The sequence below is a fragment of the Microcaecilia unicolor genome, chromosome 3 (genome assembly GCF_901765095.1).
Source record: "Microcaecilia unicolor chromosome 3, aMicUni1.1, whole genome shotgun sequence".
Lineage (NCBI taxonomy): Eukaryota > Metazoa > Chordata > Amphibia > Gymnophiona > Siphonopidae > Microcaecilia > Microcaecilia unicolor.
In genome coordinates, this window is record NC_044033.1 from 266,426,727 (window position 1) to 266,444,098 (window position 17,372).

Sequence of the window (17,372 nt, forward strand, 5' to 3'; positions counted from 1 at the left end):
CTTTAAGTCATGTTATTTGTGACTTAAAGACCCTAACACAACCCAATTCAATTTCCTGCCACAGGTTACGTAGTAATAAGATGCAAAACATGCAAATGCATGTTTTGTATCTCATTACTATGCAAATGCCCTAATGCGACTTGCAGTGATACACTGCAAGTCATTTTAGGGGGAAAAAAATCACGGTACTATAACCTTGGCTTTTTACAGGGGTTATTTCCCCAACCAGGAGCATCAAGTGCTCCTAGCTAACAGAACAGGCTCCATCCCCTCTCCTTCTTCCAGTCCCCACTCCAGCTCAAGCCCTGCCCCCCTCTCACTTCCAAGGTAGTTCTCACCCACTTTGCAACATTGTTAGTCCAGAGGGGTCTGTGGGCAAGTGAGACACATCCTTTGCCAGTGTCCCTTCCAGCTCATCTCTTTTCCTGCACATGTCTCATTAGACACTGCACAAATCTAGGAGTAAGGTAGACAGGTTGTTCCAAAAACCACAAGGGAGACACTAGTTCCGTGTATGAAACTGTATTGGAAAACATCAAACGACACAGCAGCCCAGTTTCAGCACCAACACACCTTCTTAAAGAGTCTAAAAAACGTATGAATGACTTGAATAAACATAATATAAAACATGCCTATACCCTGTAAATTAACCAAGTGCTTAGCCTTTTATTTCTTTTTCAATATAGATTTTAATTGTCTAATCAGCTTTGATCTATGGAATCTTATACAGTTTATGGTTAGAACTGGAATGACTTAGTTCAGAATTATATCGGATGATTGTTTTATGCTGTGTCCTGCAGTGATATTATTTATGATTTTCCTTTGCATTTAATTCTTTATGATTTTTTTATAGCTATTTTTCATCTAAGTAACCTGAATAATGTTTTATGTGTTTATATAAATCATTCATATGTTTTTGACTCCTGAAGAAGGCGCATTGGTGCCAAAACATGGCTGCTGTGTCGAATCATTTGGTGTTTTCCAATAAAATTTTATACAAAGAACTAGTGTCTCCCTCATTGTTTTTGGAAGAGCCTGTCTATCCTACTGCTAGATTTGAGTGGTCGACGTTCATAGGGATCAAGCGTTCCTCCACTTTTGGTGGTTGTTTTATGCTTCATTATACATTGCTCAATCGCCTCATATTTCTGTGGTTCCCTTCTTTCCCAGCAATCACTTTCTTAGTTTCCTTCCATGAACCTTGTTTCTGCAGCCTACCTCCCAGTTCTCTCCTTGCTGTTCCAGTGTGCCAGGTTATTGCTGAAATGGCAGCCTCTGCTGCCTTCCTGCACCATGCATATCTTGCAGAATGCTTTCAGCTTGCTGCTCGAGATCCTGTGCTTCTCAAAGTCTTGCTAGAACAGCACAGGACTTTGGCACCATGTTAACAGCACTCTGCAAGAACCGCATGATGTAGAAAGACTGCAGCACCCGCTGCATTTCAGCAATGGCTCCATCTCCCACCAGCTCAGGATAAATTCTTAAATGCTGCACAGCAAAACGTAAATTCTGTACCCTAGGGAAATTCTGTGCAAATTCTACAGTGTGCAGTTGTGAAGAATGGAGTAATTTATTCCAGATGCTCTTTGCTGATCCTAAGGCAGGCAGTAATGTTCTTTTTAAAGAGCAGTGGTTTCTGTCTAGCTAACTTCCTGTGAACAGCATTCCCATTCAGTTTTAAGAATCCTCACATCAGCTGCAGTGAGCGAGGCCTGCAGATCTTTAGGTTTTAGTATGTCATTCTTTCTGACTTCATCCCAAGAGTAAACTGGAAAATATATGAACTTGGCAGGGTGAACATTTCTTGTCAAAGCAACTGTAGTCTTTAAAATTTTCCATTTGTAGACCATGTCTGGATGGACTCCCAGATGTTTAGAAATGATCTTGTAGCAATGTTTGGAGATATCCTTTTGTTCCTGTATCTTATTATATTGCTAAAATGTTTAAAAAGCTTTGTATTTTTATTGAACCAAGTTTAATAAAGAAAGTGAGTTGCAGCTATTTTAATGTTGTATTTCTAGGTTGAACTCTGGAGTGGAATATATTTGTTACAACCTGATTTTGACTCCGAAGATTGCTTTAGAGCTCATTCAACAATATCCTTTGCAAACACCTTTGCTAGATGTAACTAATATTTTTTTGAATACAGTTGACTTTAAAGATCTCTGTCATGTCTTAGGGATATTTTTGAGTATCAAAATTAATCAGATTAAGCAGGGTAGTTATTAAAGTGAGGTAGAAGTCGTACTTTTACTGCACCTTAATTTATCATAGTAGTGACAAGCATGCAGTAGCTCAGTTTCACAGGTTAATTACTCCTGTGGTAGAAGAATAACACTGCCTGTGATAGATCTTGCAAGTAGGGTTACCATATGTCCGGATTTACCCAGACATGTCCTCTTTTTGAGGACATGGCCGGGCAACCAGGCAGGTTTTGCCAGCCTGCCTGTTTGTCCAGATTTCCGGACAAACAGGCAGGCGGGCAGGCCTAGTGATGTCCTATCCTCCACTCCCCATACCTTACTATACTACCCTGGTGGTCTAGTGACCTCTTTGGGGCAGGAAAGAGCCCCCTCTTTCCTGCCTCCAGCGCCTACATACTGCTCTTTGCTGACGGTCCCAGCGCTGATTCAGAATGGCTTCAACTCTCAGTGGCCATTTTGAATCAGCGCCGGGACCAGAGTCAGCAGGGAACAGTATGCAGACGCTCCGGGCAGGAAAGAGGGGGCTCTTTCCTGCCCCAAAGAGGTCACTAGACCACCAGGGCAGTATAGTAAGGGAAGGGGAGGATAGGACACCGTTAGGGGTGTGTGATGGGGGGGAGTGGGAAGGGGTGGGGCGGTATGTGGCAGGGGAGAGGCATGTGTCCTCTTTTTGGGGGGAGCAAATATGGTAACCCTACTTGCAAGCAGCGTTAGTCTACTGCAGGGCTCAACAAAGTTTCTTGGGATCTAGGAGCCAGACTTGTAGTGAGTCAGTGTCCAAGAAAGCACAAAGGCAGACGGTCTGCAAACTCCAAGATGGAAAACGAAAAAAGAGCAGATCGTGTGAAAGTAAAATGTAATTTATTTAAACAGTATATCAATACTCATGTAAATACAAACAGCCCGACACAGGCTGTGTTTCGCCCAACTGGGCTGCTTCAGGGGCTATGAAAAGATGAAATATATAAATATTGTCTGTTATAATATTACACATGTAGATAACATATATACTATATATATATACATATACATATACATGCATATACACACACAACAATTATATCGTCTATATAAATGTACATATTAAAAATAAATTAAAAATAATACATCATCTAAAATTATATTAAATGTTAATCAAACAGAGATCAAAAAGAATAAAAGGAACAGCTAACGCTTAAAATTAAAAATTATGAATTAAAATATCTCATATACACATATAGTGATGGACAAACATAGGCTAAGACACCCACCTATACAAGGGTCCTTTATTGCCAAATATTAGGCAGACGGAGCAAGTCCTGTCAATAGCTATAAAATAAAAAAATCCTTATTAATTAAAAGAACTTATCCACTACTGAAATGGAGCAAACTGAATTCAAAAAATTGATCTGAACTCACATATATGAAGAATTGGTTTGAAAAAAACAGCTTGATCAGAGATAATGGAATCTCTGATCAAGCTGTTTTTTTCAAACCAATTCTTCATATATGTGAGTTCAGATCAATTTTTTGAATTCAGTTTGCTCCATTTCAGTAGTGGATAAGTTCTTTTAATTAATAAGGATTTTTTTATTTTATAGCTATTGACAGGACTTGCTCCGTCTGCCTAATATTTGGCAATAAAGGACCCTTGTATAGGTGGGTGTCTTAGCCTATGTTTGTCCATCACTATATGTGTATATGAGATATTTTAATTCATAATTTTTAATTTTAAGCGTTAGCTGTTCCTTTTATTCTTTTTGATCTCTGTTTGATTAACATTTAATATAATTTTAGATGATGTATTATTTTTAATTTATTTTTAATATGTACGTTTATATAGACGATATAATTGTTGTGTGTGTATATGCATGTATATGTATATGTATATATATATAGTATATATGTTATCTACATGTGTAATATTATAACAGACAATATTTATATATTTTATCTTTTCATAGCCCCTGAAGCAGCCCAGTTGGGTGAAACACGGCCTGTGTCGGGCTGTTTGTATTTACATGAGTATTGATATACTGTTTAAATAAATTACATTTTACTTTCACACGATCTGCTCTTTTGTAGTGAGTCAGCACACACATACACACATAGCTCTATCTCTGCCTCCCCCAGCACATGCACACACCCATAAATCTATCAATAACCACCTCATATGGGCATACAGTTCCTCCCCCCCCAAACTGAATTCTCAATACTGCTCTCCAGCTTTTTAGCTTCTCCACCTGCACATACTTCCCCAGCTCCTGCACCCAAGCACACTGACACCAGTTTTTACTCCCCCTCCCTCCAATAGCACAAACAACCCAATTTGCGCTCCCCCCACCTCCAGCAATACTAGAGAAACAAAAAAAAATGGAAATGAAAGATATCAGAGATGGGTGACATGGTCCAACTGATAAATAAAATATTTTTCTACCTTTGTAGTCAGCATATTTTTCCATTCGATTTGGTCTGTCTCTTCTGCTTTTATCTGTTTTCCTGCCTTTCCAAGATCTCCTGTCTATTTGACATCTCTCTCCATGTCTGCCATCCATCTTCTCCCCGTGTCCCTATCTGTCCTCTCCATCTTGTCTCCTCATTGTCCCTGTTCCTATCTTCCCCCTATGTTCAGCATCTGTTCTTTTACTGTCCCTATCCTCCCCTTATATTCAGCATTTCTCCTCGTTGTCCCTATCCTTTTTCCTATGATCAACAATGCCCCCCGCAGTGTTCCTATCCCAACCCCTTTTCTACAACTGCACTGTGTCCCTGTCTCTGTTCTTACTCCATGCCCATCATCTGTTGTCTGTGTCCCGTCTCTCCCCTCACTTCCTTTCCTCCCAAATCCCAGGTCCAGCATCTCTCCCTCTCTCTCCCCTGACTCCCTCGTCGTCTGACATAACTCCCTCTCTCCATCTGTGGGTCCATCATCTCTCCTCCTCTGTTCCAAACCCCAATCAGTCTCTGTCTCTTCCCTCCCCCAGTCTGATCTTTCTCTCTCCCCTTTTATGTTTCTCTTCCTAGCAGGTCCAGCTGGGCATCCAGGAGTAGTGAGGGGATTTGTACAGTGTTTGATGGTGAACTCTTTTTACTTTGTCGCACATCCGTGCCAATGGGCATCATGCTCTCTATAGTTAATTTGATATTCTTTGAGCCACTGATGACTCAAACTATGGATGGTAGAAGTGCAGGCAGAGGAGGTATTTCTTGGCCAAAGTTTTAATACTCGGAGACAAAGGTCAGATGGATTTTTCATAGATTATAACTTGTTTGGAAAATTTTTCTATTTTGAGGGAGGGGTGGAATTATCAGTGATTGTTGATTGTTTTAAAAGATTTTGGTATATGCATTGAGCTTTCAGATTGTTACACCCGATACCATCATTTGTCATAGCACAGAGAAGTGATGAGAGGTTAACAGGATGAAGGCACCTGAGCAAAGAGCATGCAAGAAGATACTGTGCATTTTAATCCTTCCTGGACAGGGACAAAAATCTAAAGCTTTGCATAAAATAAGCTAAAAACTTTATAATACTGAAATTGTTGGTGAAGAATTAGAATTTTGAAATGTTCTAAAAATATCTTAGAACCCTCATCCACACCCTTGTCACCTCTCGTTTGGATTACTGCAATCTGCTTCTTGCTGGCCTCCCACTTAGTCACCTCTCCCCTCTCCAATCGGTTCAAAACTCTGCTGCCCATCTCGTCTTCCGCCAGGGTCGCTTTACTCATACTACCCCTCTCCTCAAGTCGCTTCACTGGCTCCCTATCCGTTTTTGCATCCTGTTCAAACTTCTTCTACTAACCTATAAATGTACTCACTCTGCTGCTCCCCAGTATCTCTCCACACTCGTCCTTCCCTACAACCCTTCCCGTGCACTCCGTTCCCTGGATAAATCCTTCTTATCTGTTCCCTTCTCCACTACTGCCAACTCCAGACTTCGCTCCTTCTGTCTTGCTGCGCCCTATGCCTGGAATAGACTTCCTGAGCCCCTACGTCTTGCCCCATCCTTGACCATCTTTAAATCTAGATTGAAAGCCCACCTCTTTAACATTGCTTTTGACTCGTAACAACTTGTATCCACTCGCCTCCACCTACCCTCCTCTCCTCTTTCCTCTTCACATTAATTGATTTGTTTGCTTTATTTTTTGTCTACTGATTGTAAGCTCTTTGTGCAGGAACTGTCTTTCTTCTATGTTTGTGCAGCGCTGCGTACGCTTCGTAGCGTTATAGAAATGCTAAATAGTAGTAGTAGTAGAGTATGATGATTCAGCTATAGTAGTGCTCCAGCTCAGAGTTATTCAGAAGGAGAATAAAAGTTTTGTGTGTGTATTTATCTATCTTAAAAGATATAGATATAAAGATATATATGCAATGTATCTACTATAATAAAACTTACCCTCAACGTTCTGAAGACAACGTTCTGAAGTCACTCAGTCACTCACTGAAGGGTTCATGGATTCATGGTGGTGAAGCCAGAACACTGACCATGTCTCTCTGCCCCGCCCTCGCATGACGGACCAATCAGAAAAAACACCCTCAACATTCTGAAACACAAAGGACCATCACAACACCGTTCCCAGGCAACACTAGGCAACGTAAGACGGACCAATCAGAGGAAACTACGTGACAGTAAGGGAGGTGCATTCCCCAGCAGAATGGCTCATTATCTGTGCAGCACGGAGAGCACAGAACAACTGCTGGAACGAGAGAAGAATATTCCTGATGTGGGTATGTGCAAAAATAGACCGGGGGAGGGGGGGGAGAAATTTTTAAATGCCTAATGCCAGTACTGAAGAGTGCCAGAGGGCCTATAGCACAGACTATATTTGGGATCGCTTGACATGGAGTCAGAGGAGCCGGAAAACAATGTGCCCGTCACCATCTGGGACGTGGGCGAACAGGACAAGCTGCGGCCCAGCTGGAAGGATTACCCGCGACCCAGCCAGCAGCAAACAGCGACCAAGGAAGGGGGAGGAGAACTCCTTCCCCGCCTAGGAATCGCTGGAGACTGGCTGCCAAACTAACGAAACAACCGCACACCGACGCACCACCTCCATCATTCGAAAGGCATCCACTCTTTCTTCAACAGAAATGCAAACTAATAATACAAAACAAACAAAGAATACATGGTTTCTCAGGCGGCTGCAGGTAACTCCCCACCCCCTTCCTCTTCCCCTTTTGCCGAAGCGGCCAAGGACGTGCCCAACCATCCCCAGCCTCAGGCAAGCTGTCTCCCACCTCGAGGATTCCCCGAGCATCCGGAAAAAGACGGCGCTGATTCCTGCAGCGCATAAATGTTCCAGCATTCCCCTGCAGCCAGCCTGAAATTGACCAAACATACCGGATCACCCCCCGACGGCCCGAGACCGTGCACTTCTCCCTTCCGCCAACTTAAAACAACCATCCCCGTCCTCAGGCAAGCCATCACCTACCTCCAGGATGCCCAGAACCACAGCTCAATGGAAAAAGATGGCGCTGCTTCCAACAGCACATTTCTCTTCCAGCATTCCCCTACAGCAGCCCTGAAACGGCCAAAAAATACCGACAGACAAAGAACGTGCTCCTCTACCTTCCGCCCATCTAAAACAACACTGCTGCCTTAGCACAACACAAAAAAAAAAAAAAAAACACTCAACAAAGGCTGACCCCCCCTACAACCACATTTACATTTCACCAACAGAAAGACCCCCCTCCACAAACCTTCTTGACAGACAAAACCACACACACACAATGCAACAGAAACACACCCTCAAAGCCACACACCAATCCAACCCACTTTGCCAGCACAGCACATCCCCCAACCCCCAAGCAAAAAACAAAACAAAAAAAGACACACATCATCAACCTGCACACACACCGCACACTCACACACACACACACAAAAATAACTCTGAGACACATACACACACACACAAAAAAAACCACATGCTAGCGCCCGTTTCATTGGTTTCGGAAATGGGCCTTTTTTACTAGTAGATTATTAAAGCTTGAAAAATCATCAGTCTTTTGACTGGTTGTGTCGGTCACAAATTCATATCCTACCCAAGGACCTAAGAATTGTGTAGGTATCCTTGTGAAATATATGCAGTTCCAATTAAGGCAGATTTTTGTAGCTAGTAAGGTGGTAGTCCTTCCAAGTTAAGCAAGTCTACGTTCTTTGTAAGACTCCATGGTATAATTCCCAAAGCCCCAATTATTATTAGTACCACCATTAATTTCTTTTTCCAGATTCTTCTAATTTCAATTTGTAAATCCCAGTATTTTGTGATCTTTTCTATTTCTCTCTCCAACATATCACCCGATATTGACACTTCAACAAATCATATGTTTTTCAGTTCCATCACTGTTATATCCATAGTATCCGTACATAGTATATGTGTGTGCATTTTATATAGATAGACAGATAGATAGAAAGAGGTGTGTGAGTATACAGATCTATGTGTGCATTTATGAATGTAAATATATTTTTGTCGCTTAGTCATTATAGTCCAGTTGGAAGATCTCTACCAGTACTTTGGGGGGGGGGGGGGGGGGTTGACAATTATGTATCATTTTTCTGTTTGTCTTTTAAAAAGGCAGTTATTTTATGTGAATTCAATTAATTTTATAAAGGAACGTAAGCTGTTTTAATTATTTTGAAATGATTCTGGAATGTGTTCTGTCTTTTCCTTGACGGTACCATTTTTCAAATATGACATAATTGCGGATTGCTCAGATAATGTTCCCACCCGATATCTTGTCAATGATGCCTGTGTTCTAACTGGAAAACCACTGGTTTCTGCTAGTGCACTAAGAATGGAAGGACAGGTAAAAGAAGTGAAAACAAAATGTCAGAAATCTTCTAGATTTTAATCATTTATCACATAGCTCTGCATTGATGTTTTCAGGCTGTTAGTAACTATTTCTCTCATACTTTCCCTAATCTCCTGTCTTCACACCCTTGTACATTTTTCACATTTGCTATCTAAAGAATCCCGTTGAAAATACATTAGAGTAGCACTGATATATACACATGATCTACATTTTCATTGTGAAAGAACAATTTTAAAAGTATTCAAAAAGAGAGGAGGAAGTGACGTCATCGGGAGGAGGAAGTGACGTCATCGGGTAGCATGGCAGCCTAGCCTTGGAGCTCCCTCTCCCACTACCGACAAACCGGGTAAAATAGCAACCCAAAGGGAGAAAAAATCAGCAAAAACCAGCGGATCTCACCCTTAAATATCTGGAGACATGAGCAAAGCAATTTCCACGAGGAAAAAAGAGGCGGAAAGGGCAGAGAAAAGTATGTTGAGCAAGGCCGCAAAAAATCGCGAATCGCCCGAGCGAGCCTCCCCCTCGGATTCGGACTCTGCACTCTCTATGTCTGAAGCGCGAGCCCCACCTTCAAAAAAAGGCATATCTGGTGAGCTACGCAGGTTTCTCTCCAATATACAGACGGAGATCAAGCAGTCTAAAGAAGAAATATTAGAGCGAATGGACACGCTTAGCGCTGACCTCAAAGAATTGGGAGGAAGAGTGGAGGAGGCAGAATTGAAAATAGACGAGCACACGGACACTTTAAATAAGCACGCCACCCTGCTGCAAGAAATGGAACATAAACACGCTCACCTGGAATATAAATTGGACGATATCGAAAACCGGGGACGGAGGAATAACCTCCGTTTTCGCGGTGTCCCTGAAGGCGGCGAGACAGAAAACGTGGCGGAGATAGTACAAACATTGTGCTCCACGTTGTTAGGCCCCGAGGAGGGAGAGCTGCGGTGTGAATTGGATAGAGCGCACAGAGCACTGGGCGCGCGAAAGGAGCAGCAAACGCGTGATATAATTGTGCGGTTCCATAAATATGAAACCAAAGAAAAGGTCCTGTCGGCTGCAAGAAAGACAAAGACTCTGGAGTTTGGAGGAGCTCAGATACAGGTTTATCAAGACCTTTCACAATATACCCTCCAGCTTAGAAGACAAATGAGGCCGGCGCTGGAGTCTTTGAGTAAACATCAGATACAATACAGATGAGGATTCCCTTTTTCACTAAACTTTACCCTGAAGGGTAACAAGCATAGGGTGCAAACTCTACAAGAGGCATGGGAGGTCCTGCACGTTGCTGAACTTGTTTCCGCAAAGGCCCCACCTGGGGCGGTGGCGCCCACTACAAGAGCGAAACTTCAACGGTGGCAAAGAGTCCCAGAATCTTCCAAGAAAAATAACCAGAAGCGTTGAGCTGGACTGCACAGGTTTGATAAGGGTGCAGGGACAGTGCCTCAACAGTCATGGAGAATGGAGGCAGCCCATTTTGGGAGAACGAGACTAAAGGTCGCTGGACAGGCCGATTTTGGCCTGCATACTGTTTAGTTGGTGATGGACCTACTTTTAGCTATAAGCTTCAGACTTGGGGGGGAGGGGGGGAAGCACAGAGTTGGATAAGTTGTGGGTAGGATTAATGCTGACACATAAGTTGATCCGGTGTGACTTGGTTGGGAACTAGGAGGGTGGGGGGAAAAGGGGAATAATAAGTGTTTAAAGACCCGGTGGGAGTGGGGGGGGGGGGCTGAAAGTGGGGTTGGGTGCTGTGTGGCTGATGGGTAGCTTCCTCGATTCCCATCTGGAGGACATAGGTCTTTCAGGTGGTGAGAATGGTTGGGAGAGGGGGGATGGAAGGGGGGTGAATAGATGGGAGGATGTTAGAAGGGGAGGGGGGGAGGACAAGGTTAGGGCTACGGATGCAAGACAGTGTAATGTTGTACAGAGGTGCCACGAAAGAATGCAATTGATCAGACTTGCTCAAATAACCAGTGATGGGTACTGACTTAAAGATTCTCTCCTATAATGTAAAGGGGTTAAATATGCCACAGAAACGACAGAAGTTTCACAAAGAATTGACGCAGTTAAGGCCACATGTGGCCCTGCTACAGGAAACACACTTGCGGGGCAGACATGAAAGGCTTCTATCCCATTCAGAATATCCAGTGGCACATTATGCATCGGCGGCAGAGTCAAAGAAGGGAGGTGTAGCGATACTAATACACGCATCGGTTGGGGCACAGGTGATCAAGGTAAAGAGGGACCCGGGTGGACGTTATATCTTCCTGCATATCAGAATTGCCCAAGTGGACCTAACAATTGCATCTATATATGCGCCCAATGTAGGACAGGCGAGCTTTATCGAGAGAGTTAAAAACTCCTTAACTAGTTTTGCCCAGGGATCCCTTGTGATTGGTGGGGACTTTAATGCTGTGATGAGCTTAAATCTAGATCGCACGGGAGCTCCTAGGGCCGAAGGTCAGAAGGATTCGTTGGCTCTGAGATCTCTAGCACAATCTTTAGGCACACTGGACTTGTGGAGATTGAAACATCAGAGAGAGCGAGATTATACATTTTATTCACCCGTCCACAACTCCTATTCACGCATTGATTACATTTTTTTAGATGTCACATTAGTAGAGCAGGGACCTGATGCGGGGATAGGGAGTATGACCATCTCGGACCATGCACCGGTGTGGGTTACCTTACCAAATATCAGAGCAGAACCTAAGGATAAAAGATGGACACTAAATGTTGGTCTCTTGGGGGAAGGGGAAGTGGTGGAAGGATATAAAAAGATGCTAAAAGAATATCTTGAAATTAATTTGGAGTCAGGGCCCTCACTCAATACGGTATGGGATGCTCTGAAAGCAGTGTCCCGGGGTTACTTCTTGCAATTGGCAAGCAAAAAATCAAAGATTCGCAGGGCACAGATAGAGCGCTGTATGGAGAGCATTCGCGTACTAGAGGCACAGCACAAAGCCAATGGGTCAGCACGAACATTGCGGGAGCTTCATGCACAGCGGGCGCTATTAGACTCCATATTAGACTCTTTGAGCAGGGACTGTCTTTCTTCTGTGTTTGTACAGCGCTGCGTACACTTTGTAGCGCTCTAGAAATGTTAAATAGTAGTAGTAGTAGTAGTATATATTCCGAGCAGCTTAGCATGATAGAAGCAAAGAATAGAGTGAACTCATATGAATTTGGCAACAAAGCGGGGCGCCTTCTGGCCACAAAATTGCGTAGGCAAAAAGTAGAGCGGACCATTCTAAAGATACGAGAGGCAGGAGGGAGGGATCTAGATACATCTGACCAAATTCGTAAACAATTTGGGGAATTTTATCAGACTTTGTATGCTCAGGAACTTAGCCCCCCTTTGGAGCTAGTAGACCAATATTTACTAGATAGTGAGTTGTCCTCTTTGAGTCCCCAGCAACAAGCACTGCTAGATGAACCAGTGACCCCTAAGGAAATTCAGGTAGCTATCGGTAGCTTACCCTCAAGCAAATCACCTGGGCTGGATGGCTTGCCAAATGAGTTTTATAAAAAGTTTGCCACTGAATTAGCTCCCATCCTGGCAGATGTGTTTAACAAAGTGGGGAGGGGGGAGCCCTTGCCGATGTCCATGATGGAGGCATGGATAGCAGTGCTACCTAAGCCAGGCAAAGACCACCAAGAATGTGGTTCTTATAGACCTATATCGGTCCTAAACGCAGATGTAAAAATCCTGGCTAAGGTGTTGGCAAGTAGGCTGGCACCTATTCTCCCAGTGCTCATCCATCCTGACCAGGTGGGTTTTGTCCCTTACCGAAAAGCGATGGACAACATTAGGAGAGTGGTGGACATTATGTATCTGGCAAAGAGAAACAAGAGACCGCTCTGTCTTCTAAGTCTTGACGCGGAAAAAGCCTTTGACCGGGTTCACTGGCCCTTTATGTACAAGGTCTTGGAAACCATGAGGTTTGGGGTACAGTTCCGGAGGTGGATTCAGGCTTTCTATGAGTCCCCAAGGGCCTGTGTCCGGGTCAATGGTGGTAATTCCGAGATGTTCACGTTGTACAGAGGCACCAGACAGGGGTGCCCACTGTCACCCTTGTTGTTCGCTATGGTGATGGAGCCCTTTGCGGCTCATGTGCGGCTGGATCCTAATATCTCAGGAGTCAGAATAGCAGATAGAATCCACAAAATGGCCCTTTTCGCGGATGACGTCCTGCTGATGATATCTCGACCTCTCGACACCTTTCCACACTTAGAGAGCGTCATAGAGGAATATTCGGCAGTGTCGGGATTCAAAGTTAACATGGCAAAATCAGAAGCTTTGAATGTGACACTCCCAGATGCAGTGGTGGAATCCTTAAAGATCTCTTCCTCTTTCCGATGGGCACCTAAGCAAATTAGATACTTAGGGGTTAACCTGACTAGGGAGTTCTCTGAACTTTTTAATGCTAACTACAAAGGAATAGGCAAAACTATCGGGGAAGACATAGAGCGCTGGGGAGATTTGGGAGTCTCATGGTTTGGAAGAATAGCTATCCTCAAAATGAACATACTACCCCGCTTGCTGTATCTCTTTCAGGTGCTGCCTGTGATGATGCCCAGGCGATTTATAGCTTCATTGCAAAACAAGTTAGTGCGGTTCGTCTGGGCAGGAAAGCATCCAAGGCTAGCAAGGGCACTGCTATATAAAGAACGGAAGAGAGGAGGGCTGGGGGTACCCAATCTCACCTGGTATTACAGAGCAGCACAAGGGAAGGCCGCTCTTGAATGGCAACAAGACTAGCCGGACCGACAGTGGGTGCACATAGAACAACATTCCTTAGGGGACACACCGTTGAACGCACTCATGTGGCTACCGAAGCCTTTTAGAACCTTGGAGGAACGAGCATGCCCATCAATAGCGGTGACACTTTACTACTGGGACAGTTTATTCCCTAAGAGAAAATGCGTTCTCACCCGCAGCACCCCTATAGCTTTTAATCCTTTATTTTTACCAGGTACTACAAAAGGGACTTTTACTGTTTGGTACAAGGAAGGGGTGAGAACCTGGGGCCAAATGTTTGAAGGGGACTCACTGCTGTCTTTAAATGCACTGAAGGACAGGTTCCCGGGGATAGAAGGGGGTGAATTTGCATACTGTCAACTAGCACACTTCCTTCAGACTAAAGCGGTGAGGGAGGTGATGCAACGTCAAACATCAGAGTTAGAAAAGATGTGTGAGAAGTTTTCTTCTTCTCGTGGTCTGATCAGCCACCTGTACCTCCTCATCAGTAAACAATCACCTTGCAGTGGTGAGCACAGGCAAAGATGGGAAAGGGAACTGGGTGTGAAGTTGGGAGAACCTGAATGGGAGAGAATAGAAAGAGGTGTAGTAGGGGTATCGACACATGTCCCCATACAGGAGAACGCAGTGAAAGTACTATATAGGTGGTATCTTACACCTGCCCGCTTACAGAGGATGTTTCCATTGGCCCCAGGTATGTGTTGGAGGAAGTGCGGGCATAAAGGCACAATGGGGCACATATGGTGGGATTGTGTCAAAATTCGGGCATTCGGGCGGTCCACTTTAGGTTGCAGAAATGGCTGGGGAGCGCAATACTGTGGAATCCTGAAGTGTTTCTGTTCTCAGCTCAGATTGCAGGCCTAGCAACATGTAAACAGATACTGGTGAAGCATGTAGTAGGAACTGCAAGGGTGGTTGTGGCCTCTCACTGGCGGCGCGAAGGGGTCCCTCCGATAGCAAGATGGCTAAACAAACTGTGGTATGTGCGTGAAATGGAGAGATTGAAGGCTGAGCGCAAACACCAATTGGGTAAATGGAACCTAATATGGAAAAATGTTACTTCTGAAGCTCTGTCAGTTTAGAATGTATGATGAGAGAGTGAGCGGATAGTAGGTGGCCAGCCGAGTCCTTAGGGAGGGAGGGTGGGAAGAGGGGGGGAGGATGGGAGGGGGGAACGTTTGAATCCACAACATTACAAAAAAAAAAAAAAAAAAAATTTTGAAGTTCTGTTATGATGATTATTGAAGATTGAAACTGTTAAACATTGCAGTATTGAAAACATTTGCAGACTAGTTGTATTAGCAATGGAATAGTACTTTTATTTTTATAGCTGTGTTGCATGTGCAATGTATTTTAAGTCCTGTTTTGTTGGATAATAAAGACTTCTTACAAATAAAAAAAAAAAAAAGTATTCAAAAAGTAATTGAGGATAAGAAACCAAATATTCTTCATGCCGTTTTCCATACCAAACCGAAATTACTTCCTTTCCCAAAATTACCTTAACAAGTCCCATAACAAGTTACACTGAGCCCTCCTGCTTTCCACTCACAGTAGTTAAACAGATTTGAATACTCCTGGATAAAGAATCAGCTTGTTTTCCTATCAAGTGAATTTGAAGCAAAGGCCTAAACAACAAGGAGCTGTGAAAAGAACACTAGGATGAAGTTATTCAAAGGTAAAGATTTGAGGAAAGCTGTGTAAACATTCAATATGTTTGAATGTCCCTTGGCAAACTGTCAGGTCCTTTCATTCTAAACTGGAAACAGTTTGGCACTATCAAGACATTGCCTCAGTCAGGCCATCCCTACAAAGTCAGTAGCTATGAGTTAAGAGCATAGCATGAAAGCCTCAACATGGAATGTCATAGGGCACTGATATCAATCATTAACTGATTCCTTACATTAATTTATATGAACTCAATGTGCCAAAGTATATAGTGCACAGTGCAATTTAAAAAATAGTCACAGTGATATGGTGATTTCAACATGTTGTATGATTCTTATCAATCTAAACAAACTGTTCCCTTAGTGGTAAATAAGCATTAAAAAAAAAAACACTTCGTGCAGTCCATCCAGCCAAAATCAGCCCAACTTTGTGGCCAGTTTCATGAAATCCACTGTCTGAAGGACCAAAGCCTGTTGAACTGGACCTTTAGATTGAGTTTGTCCCACATCAAAAATACCACTGTGTTCACAGTAATGGCACCTTAGCATTTTCAGTGCTCCCCATCATCAGTCATTTGCATACATATTGTGACACCACTAAAAACTATATAAACACAAGACAATGTAATGTGGAAACACTATATGTGAAAAAAACAAATTCAAGTACATTATGCATAGAAGCTTGAAAGATTTAACTGAAAAATAAAGATTGATTTTTAAAAAATGAATCCAAAACAAAAGCTATATATTTACCCCCAGATTCAGTATAAGTTGCCCAAATGTGGGTGTGGCTCCCAGATGCATGCATAAATTGATTAGTCAATTAGATGCTAACAATTGATTTTTAGAGTTAATTGGCACTAGTTAGGAGTTACGTGCATCTGCCCCATGTCCTATGCTATTACATGTGTCTGAATTTCAAAGCCTGCAACTCAGAAGGGACCGTGGCCATGAGAGAGGTATGGGTGGGTCAGGGGCATTCCTAGAAATTAGGCGCAATGTTATAGAATACTTGGATTTGCGCACCCAACTGCCATTAGTTGGGGGGAGGAATTACATCAGCTTTTGTTAGGCTTAATTCCACGTGCCCAAAGTTAGGTGCAGGAAACACACTATGCTAATATTATGAATACTAGTTTAGCGGGGATCATAACTGTATCTGACTTTGGGCACCAATTTACTGAATCCAGCCCTACCTGTGTATAAATGTTTCAGATGAATTCCCAAACTTGACCACTCCACCCAAGCACTCCAAAACAAGGACCACGCCGGTAATCAGGAACTTATGAAATATGAAAAAATACAAAAAGAAATAATGAAACAGTATGTTCATATAAGAATGTTCCATTCTGTTTCCTCATTAAGTCAAATTTGAATCAATGTATCTTAAATATCCAGTATTGCTCTCTATAGGCTAGTCTGGCATTCCAATCTCTGCCAAGTGGTGATGCCAAACCTATTCTATGATGAACGTCACAAGTTAGAAAAATTCAAGTCAATGGGGCACCATAATAGCAGTTGCATTATGAGTGTCAAATCTACTCTTATGTTCAGATAGCTGGATCTTAATCAGTCTAGTGATACATCCAATATAAAGGTTACTACGTAGACATCTAACAAGATAAATAGTGAAAGATGACATTCATGTGGTAGTACCTTTAGAGGCTCATTTTCAAAGCACATAGACTTACGTAGTTACATATGTTACTTTGTGACTTTGTAAGTCTGTATGCTTTGAAAATGAGCACCTTAATAACTTAAGTATTATTCTTTAAAGGATGAATCCATTCTATATGTAGTTCAGCAAGATCACAGTAAATGCAATTGTCTTAGGCCAATGTGGCCATCAGACTGAAAGCTATCCAAATCCTCAGACAATAGGGTTGAGTGCAGGAGGCAAAACCCCCCAAGCAGGACTGGACTAACAAGCTTGGCTTGGCTGGA

The 17,372-nt window shown here is 43.0% G+C and overlaps 1 protein-coding gene across 3 annotated transcripts in view; it reads left to right on the plus strand.

Moving 5' to 3' along the window:
- The window catches only part of MOCS3 (molybdenum cofactor synthesis 3), a 158,116-nt gene that overhangs the window by 93,805 nt on the left and 46,939 nt on the right, over positions 1-17,372 (plus strand). For all 3 annotated transcript variants that reach the window (XM_030198069.1, XM_030198070.1, XM_030198071.1), the window contains exons 9-10: positions 2,022-2,096; positions 8,876-8,993. In XM_030198069.1, the coding sequence (XP_030053929.1) occupies positions 2,022-2,096; positions 8,876-8,993 (193 nt within the window). The remainder of the gene's footprint in view (positions 1-2,021; positions 2,097-8,875; positions 8,994-17,372) is intronic.